This window comes from Pan paniscus, chromosome 9 (genome assembly GCF_029289425.2).
Source record: "Pan paniscus chromosome 9, NHGRI_mPanPan1-v2.0_pri, whole genome shotgun sequence".
Taxonomy (NCBI): Eukaryota; Metazoa; Chordata; class Mammalia; order Primates; family Hominidae; genus Pan; species Pan paniscus.
Window position 1 is genome coordinate 36877445 of NC_073258.2, and position 8800 is coordinate 36886244.

The 8800-nt window shown below is 40.1% G+C and overlaps 1 protein-coding gene across 2 annotated transcripts in view; it reads left to right on the forward strand.

The window, feature by feature from the left end:
- Positions 1-8174, forward strand: part of EHF (ETS homologous factor) — a 30695-nt gene extending 22521 nt beyond the window's left edge. Inside the window, exons 7-9 of one of the 2 annotated variants that reach the window (XM_003830377.5) lie at positions 1784-1846; positions 3417-3612; positions 3716-8174. In XM_003830377.5, the coding sequence (XP_003830425.1) occupies positions 1784-1846; positions 3417-3612; positions 3716-3815 (359 nt within the window). In that variant the 3' untranslated portion in view covers positions 3816-8174. The remainder of the gene's footprint in view (positions 1-1783; positions 1847-3416; positions 3613-3715) is intronic. The other variant, XM_055094272.3, reaches the window with a different exon arrangement.
- The last annotated feature ends 626 nt before the right edge of the window (positions 8175-8800 follow it).

Genomic DNA, 8800 nt, shown 5'->3' on the forward strand with positions numbered 1-8800 from the left:
TTTCCTGTGAATTTGTCCTCTCGGATTTCAGAGAAACCCAAGTCAGGTGCAGGCCCTGCTAGTGACAATGCCAGGAGAGAAATTCTTAACCAGGATGAGAGGTTTCTTGTTTACTGAGGTCTTATTAAGTCCCTCTCTCCATCCTGCCATGACGTTTCGAGAAATTGCTGGGAACACTGAGTCTTGATTAGCTGGGTGATAAGATGGTTGAAAGGGCCCATGAACATTGGGAAATATAGAATTGTCAGATTGAAATTATCTTTTCTACTAACAAGAGCATTACAGAAGTGAACCTGATTCTTGGCAAGAAAGGCTTGTGTGAAATCTGTTATGTGCAAAGGGAGATTATGTGCCGGCCACCATTTCTGGAAATGACATAGAATCGTGGTTATGAGTAAAGCTTCTGGATTCAAACTGTTTGTGTTCATATCCTGGCTCCACATTCCAGCTGTGTGACTCTAGTCAAGTCATTTGACCCCTCTGTTTCTCAGATCCTCCACAGCTGAAAACTGTGGATCATATTAGTACCTGCGTCATAGAGTTATTGTGTGAATTAAATAAAGTGATTCATTTAAAGTGCTTAGTTCAGTGCCTGGTACATAGTAAGTGCTCAATAAACAGTAGCTTTTTTTCCTTAACCAATTTAATTAGGAGCTAATGGCTGGCAGTTCATAGCTTTTTTGAATAATAGGCTTCTCTTGATAATTGAAGGATGCTGTGAACCCTCTCCCTTCATATATGGTTTCAGTCAGTCCAGGGGCCCTTGAAGGCCACACTGGGTCAGTGGACCCTAGTTTAGGAAGGGCACATGGAAGAGATCAGTTTTACTGGCCCAATTTCTTAAAATAATTGGCTTGTATTTAGGGACTACTTTGTATTAAAATTGGCTGATTTTTGAGTGTGAGAGTCTTTGTAAGATCTACTTTGGTCCTCCCAATACACACACACACATACACACACACACACACTCACACTCACACACACACAGCTAGATCATTTAGTTTTCTTTCTGAGAAGAATTTTTATTTCCCAGGTCCACCTCCATCATCTCCTCTTTGGTAATAGTCGCAGAGGTTGCCATAATGAGTCATTTGTTAAACTAATCTGTGTTTCCATAGTCCACTGTGGCCCTCTGTATTGAGCTTGGGCCACTCAATGGCGCCTTTGTCAGGCTGATTAAAATGTAACTTTGCATGCCAAAAAAGGGCACTCCTCTGGCTTAAAAGTCATCTTCCTTTGTTATAAATGTTTACATTTTTCTATTATGCAAAAAAAAAAAAACCCACACATTTTTCAATGATCTAAATCTTTCAATGGCTTCCATCTTTCTCAGAGTCATGTCCTTAAAAGTCCCATAAGAGATTAATGATCAGAACCTCAGCTCCTCCCTCTCTGCCTCTTACAGCATGCATATACCAAACACACATCAACCTCAGGGCCTTTGCACTTCTATGTTACACACGGAAGGCTGTTGCACAAGCTCTCTGCATGACCTTTTCCCTCATATCCTTTAGGTCGTGGAATCAGAGAGGTCTCCTATGACCACCTTGTATCAAATTGCAAATTATTCCCAAGTCCATACATCTATCTCCATTTCTTAACCTGCATCATTTTTCTCCATAGCATTTATCATCTCTGTTTTGTTTGGTTCACTAGCACATACTCAAAGGTGCCAGGCATGCAGTAGGTGCTCAGTAAATATTGTTTAAATGAGTGGATGCATGAATAAAAAAGAGAATTATAGGAAATAGGTCAATTAAACGGCTCTCATTTTTCTCCTTAGCAGAGTCACCTGATATGAAAAAGGAGCAAGACCCCCCTGCCAAGTGCCACACCAAAAAGCACAGTAAGTTGGCTGGCTTTCAGATGGCCTTTGGTCCTTCCCATCACATCGGGCACATCTGGAGGCCACTAGTTTTTTGGCAAATATCGCCTCTGTCTGCTGCCTTCATGTCTTCATCCCAAACAGGGTGGAGTGAGAAAATAGAGGCATCACTTGCTAGCAAAGTAAGCCCCCTCTGCAGCTGTTTCTCAAAGTGGAGCCCCACTGGACATTTCCTCCCTGTTCTGTCATATGTGCTCTAAAACTGAGACACCCAGTGCCTAAGAACTGCTTGCAGGCATGGGGTTAGCAATTTCCATCTCTCCCAGAAGAAAAGGGTGGGAAGAGGAGCGAGATAAGAAGAAACAGCTGAGATGTATCATCCTTTCTTTTGCTAAATGTTGGCCTCCTACCTTTGTGGAGTTACCATTCCAAGAAATGACTGTTTTTTCTTAAGATTCAACACTGCTCTTTGGGAGTTGGGTCTCCTTCAGTAATAAAATCTTATGAACATATACGAAATATCAGAGACATGGAATTGTGGGTGGAACACAGAAAGAAATCAAGATGGTATAATCTAGGCCTATAATCCCAGCACTTTGGGAGACTGAGGTGGGTGGATCACTTGAGCTCAGGAGTTCAAGACCAGCTTGGGAAACATGACGAGACCCCATCTCTACAAAAAATACAAAAATTAGCTGGGCATGGTGGCACGTGCCTGTAGTCCCATCTACTTGGGAGACTGAGGCAGGAGGATTGCTTGAGCCAGGGAGGTCTAGGCTGTAATGAACTGTAATTGCACCACTGTACTCCAGCTTGGGCCACAGAGTGATACCCTGTCTCAAAAAAAAAAAAAAAAAAAAAAGGTATAATCCAGAAATTATAAGGAATTAGAATGTCTTTATCTGCTCTTTCACATAATCCCACAAAACCATATTAATGCAACCCCTCGAAAGGTGGGTGGGGTGGGGGTGGGGCATCAAACATTCAGTGGGAGTAAAGTTGAATTTGGTCGATAATCTTATTGCAGTAGTGGCTTCATTTTCAAATTGGGTCCTCCAGTCCCTGCGTGACCACTCCTTTCCCTACCACCCTCATCTATTCTGGGAGTAAACATTCTAGACCCTTACTGATTTGCATTTGGCTGAAACACAGTTGCTGGGTCAAAGCAATTTAATTGGTTGAGATACTGGATAAAAGTGGTTGAGAGTTGCTCTCTGAGGAAGTAACAGGTTGAAGTGAACCCCAAGCAATTTGTGGATAATAACTAGAAGAAACTTCCCCCTGGCTTAGGAGACCTAAGACCTATTGCTTAGTCTTGGCTATGTCACTAGTTAGCTGTGTGATCCTGATCAAGTCACTTAAGTTCTCTGTGCCTCGGTTTCCTGATTTGTAAAATAAAATATTGTGCTAGTTTATTCTTAAATACCTTTTTAATGTCCAACATCTGGTGATTCTGTGATCCATCTTCCCTGACAAGTAGGGGAGAAATGAGTATCTCCTACTTGCAGGAAGATGACCTAACTCAATGCTCTCTGCCCTATCTTTGCTGTGACTTAGATCATTAATAACCTGCCTTTCTGCTTTTCATCAGACCCGAGAGGGACTCACTTATGGGAATTCATCCGCGACATCCTCTTGAACCCAGACAAGAACCCAGGATTAATAAAATGGGAAGACCGATCTGAGGGCGTCTTCAGGTTCTTGAAATCAGAGGCAGTGGCTCAGCTATGGGGTAAAAAGAAGAACAACAGCAGCATGACCTATGAAAAGCTCAGCCGAGCTATGAGGTGAGGAGTTTCATGTCTCTGAAAACAATAAGGCTGTACGACCCATTATTTACCTAGCCACCTTCATCTGATCAGTCACCTTATGCAATCTCCTTTGTTACAGATATTACTACAAAAGAGAAATTCTGGAGCGTGTGGATGGACGAAGACTGGTATATAAATTTGGGAAGAATGCCCGAGGATGGAGAGAAAATGAAAACTGAAGCTGCCAATACTTTGGACACAAACCAAAACACACACCAAATAATCAGAAACAAAGAACTCCTGGACGTAAATATTTCAAAGACTACTTTTCTCTGATATTTATGTACCATGAGGGGAAAAAGAAACTACTTCTAACGGGAAGAAGAAACACTACAGTCGATTAAAAAAATTATTTTGTTACTTTGAAGTATGTCCTATATGGGGAAAAAACGTACACAGTTTTCTGTGAAATATGATGCTGTATGTGGTTGTGATTTTTTTTCACCTCTATTGTGAATTCTTTTTCACTGCAAGAGTAACAGGATTTGTAGCCTTGTGCTTCTTGCTAAGAGAAAGAAAAAAAAAATCAGAGGGCATTAAATGTTTTGTATGTGACATGATTTAGAAAAAGGTGATGCATCCTCCACACATAAGCATCCATACGGCTTCGTCAAGGGAGGTGAACATTGTTGCTGAGTTGAATTCCAGGGTCTCAGATGGTTAGGACAAAGTGGATGGATGCCGGGAAGTTTAACCTGAGCCTTAGGATCCAGTGAGTGGAGAATTGGGACTTCCAAAACCCAAGGTTGGCTATAATCTCTGCATAATCACATGACTTGGAATGCTTAAATCAGCAAGAAGAATAATGGTGGGGTCTTTATACTCATTCAGGAATGGTTTATCTGATGCCAGCGCTGTCTTCCTTTCTCCCCTTTGGATGGTTGGTGAAATACTTTAATTGCCCTGTCTGCTCACTTCTAGCTATTTAAGAGAGAACCCAGCTTGGTTCTTTTTTGCTCCAAGTGCTTAAAAATAAGTTGGAAAAAGGAGACGGTGGTGTGGAAATGGCTGAAGAGTTTGCTCTTGTATCCCTATAGTCCAACGTTTCTCAATCTGCACAATTGACATTTTTGGCCGGAGTGTTCTTTGTGGTGAGGGCTTTCCTGTGCATTGTAAGATGTTCAGCAGTATCCACTCATGGTCTCTAACCACTTGACACCAGAAACCCCCCAGCTGTGATAACGCAAAATGTCTCTAGACATCACCAAATGTTCCCTGGGGGTGGCAAATTTGCCCTTGATTGAGAACCACCAGTTTAGCTAGTCAATATGAGGATGGTGGTTTATTCTCAGAAGAAAAAGATATGTAAGGTCTTTTAGCTCCTTAGAGTGAAGCAAAAGCAAGACTTCAACCTCAACCTATCTTTATGTTTTAAATGTTAGGGACAATAAGTTGAAATAGCTACAGGAGCTTCTTTTCAGAACCCCAGATGAGAGCCAATGTCAGATAAAGTAAGCATAGTAATGTAGCAGGAACTACGATAGAAGACATTTTCACTGGAATTACAAAGCAGAATTAAAATTATATTGTAGAAGGAAACACCAAGAAAAGCATTTCCAGGGAAAATCCTCTTTGCAGGTATTAATTCTTATAATTTTTTGTCTTTTGGATTATCTGTTTACTGTCTCATCTGAACTGATCCCAGGTGAACGGTTTATTGCCTAGATTTGTACTCAGAGGAATTTTTTTTGTTTTGTTTTGTCTTTTAAGAAAAGAAAGAAAGGATGAAAAAAATAAACAGAAAACTCAGCTCAGGCACAATTGTCACCAAGGAGTTAAAAGCTTCTTCTTCAATAGAGGAATTGTTCTGGGGGTCCTGGAGACTTACCATTGAGCCATGCAATCTGGGAAGCACAGGAATAAGTAGACACTTTGAAAATGGATTTGAATGTTCTCATCCCTTTTGCAGCTTTTCTTTTTGGCTCTCTCATGTCCTTGGCTTGCTCCTCTATTCTACCTCTCTTTCTCCAGCAATAATATGCAAATGAAGACATGTATCCATAAGAAGGAGTGCTCTTCATCAACTAATAGAGCACCTACCACAGTGTCTTACCTGGTAGAGGTGAGCAATTCATATTCAAAGGTTTCAAAGTGTTTGTAATATATTCATGAGGCTAGAAGTAAGAAGAATTAAAAATTTGTCCTAATTACAATGAGAACCATTCTAGGTAGTGATCTTGGAGCACACATGAATAACTTTCTGAAGGTGCAACCAAATCCATTTTTATTTCTGCCTGGCTTGGTCACCTCTGTAAAGGTTTAACTTAGTGTTGTCAAGTAACAGTTACTGAAAGAGCTGAGAAAAAGAACAATGAACAGCGAAGATCTTGATTGTGCAACACAGACATTCCTGCAGAAAAGACATATGTTGCTTTACAAGCAAGGCCAAAGAACTATGGGGCCTTCCCAGCGTTTGACTGTTCATTGCATAGAATGAATTAAATATCCAGTTACTTGAATGGGTATAACGCATGAATATTTGTGTGTCTGTGTGTGTGTCTGAGTTGTGTGATTTTATTAGGGGCATCTGCCAATTCTCTCACTGTGGTTCCTTCTCTGACTTTGCCTGTTCATCATCTAAGGAGGCTAGATCCTTCTCTGAGTTCACCGTTCCTCAAACCTGTAAGTTTCTCACTTCTTCCAAATTGGCTTTGGCTCTTTCTGCAACCTTTCCATTCAAGAGCAATCTTTGCTAAGGAGTAAGTGATTGTGAAGAGTACCAACTACAACAATTCTACAGATAATTAGTGGATTGTGTTGTTTGTTGAGAGTGAAGGTTTCTTGGCATCTGGTGCCTGATTAAGGCTTGAGTATTAAGTTCTCAGCATATCTCTCTATTGTCTTGACTTGAGTTTGCTGCATTTTCTATGTGCTGTTCGTGACTTGGACAACTTAAAGTAATCGAGCTATGCCAACTTGGGGTGGTAACAGAGTACTTCCCACCACAGTGTTGAAAGGGAGAGCAAAGTCTTATGGATAAGCCCTCCTTTCTTTTGGGGACACATGACTCTCACTTGAGAAGCTCACCTGTGCTGAACGTCCACATGGTCACTAAACATGTTATCCTTAAACCCCCCGTATGCCTGAGTTGAAAGGGCTCTCTCTTATTAGGTTTTCATGGGAACATGAGGCAGCAAATCTATTGCTAAGACTTTACCAGGCTCAAATCATCTGAGGCTGATAGATATTTGACTTGGTAAGACTTAAGCAAGGCTCTGGCTCCCAGGGGCATAAGCAACAGTTTCTTGAATGTGCCATCTGAGAAGGGAGACCCAGGTTATGAGTTTTCCTTTGAACACATTGGTCTTTTCTCAAAGTTCCTGCCTTGCTAGACTGTTAGCTCTTTGAGGACAGGGACTATGTCTTATCAATCACTATTATTTTCCTGTTACCTAGCATGGGACAAGTACACAACACATATTTGTTCAATGAATGAATGAATGTCTTCTAAAAGACTCCTCTGATTGGGAGACCATATCTATAATTGGGATGTGAATCATTTCTTCAGTGGAATAAGAGCACAACAGCACAACCTTCAAGGACATATTATCTACTATGAACATTTTACTGTGAGACTCTTTATTTTGCCTTCTACTTGCGCTGAAATGAAACCAAAACAGGCCGTTGGGTTCCACAAGTCAATACATGTTGGATGAGGATTCTGTTGCCTTATTGGGAACTGTGAGACTTATCTGGTATGAGAAGCCAGTAATAAACCTTTGACCTGTTTTAACCAATGAAGATTATGAATATGTTAATATGATGTAAATTGCTATTTAAGTGTAAAGCAGTTCTAAGTTTTAGTATTTGGGGGATTGGTTTTTATTATTTTTTTCCTTTTTGAAAAATACTGAGGGATCTTTTGATAAAGTTAGTAATGCATGTTAGATTTTAGTTTTGCAAGCATGTTGTTTTTCAAATATATCAAGTATAGAAAAAGGTAAAACAGTTAAGAAGGAAGGCAATTATATTATTCTTCTGTAGTTAAGCAAACATTTGTTGAGTGCCTACTATGTGCACGGCATGGGCCCATATGTGTGAGGAGCTTGTCTAATTATGTAGGAAGCAATAGATCTCGGTAGTTACGTATTGGGCAGATACTTACTGTATGAATGAAAGAACATCACAGTAATCACAATATCAGAGCTGAATTATCCTCAGTGTAGCTTCTTGGAATTCAGTTTCTGGAACTAGAGATAGAGCATTTATTAAAAAAAACTCCTGTTGAGACTGTGTCTTATGAACCTCTGATATGTACAAGCCTTCACAAGTTTAACTAAATTGGGATTAATCTTTCTGTAGTTATCTGCATAATTCTTGTTTTTCTTTCCATCTGGCTCCTGGGTTGACAATTTGTGGGAAACAACTCTATTGCTACTATTTAAAAAAAATCAGAAATCTTTCCCTTTAAGCTATGTTAAATTCAAACTATTCCTGCTATTCCTGTTTTATCAAAGAATTATATTTTTCAAAATATGTTTATTTGTTTGATGGGTCCCAGGAAACACTAATAAAAACCACAGAGACCAGCCTGGAAATGCGTGTTTCATTCTTCAATAAGCCATTCAATGCTGGGCTTAGAGAAAATGCACTTAGCCTCTAGCAACAGAACACATACAGCTTCTGCGTTACTTTACTCAAAAAGCATTTATCAAGCATCTACTTCGTGCCAGATATTGTTCTAGGCACCAAATTATAGCAGAGGATGAAAGAGACAAAAATCTCTGCTCTCATAAAATTTATGTTGTATTGAGTAGAAACAGTCAAGAAAAAACACAAATAAATAAATAAAGCATAGCATATTGGATGTGTAGTAAAGAAATATAGAGGAACAGAGACTGCTAGAGCACTTAATACAATAAGGGCATGCTGTAAATTTAGGCAGTGTTAAGAAGGAAACATTTCAGTAAAGAACTGAAGGATCTAAAGGAAGGAGCCACACAGATATACAGATAACTGGGGGAGTGCTCCATACTGAAGTGATGTGAGAGGGTCCTAAGGTGGGTGTGTTCCTTATCATGCCCAGGGAACAGTGAGGAGGTCTGTTTGCCAGAGTAGACCGGCAATAGTTAAGAAATGGTGAAACAGAGGTACTGGTGGGCCAGATCACATAGAGGCCATTACGAAGGCTCTAGTTTTTCCTTTGCATGCGTGTGATGGAGAT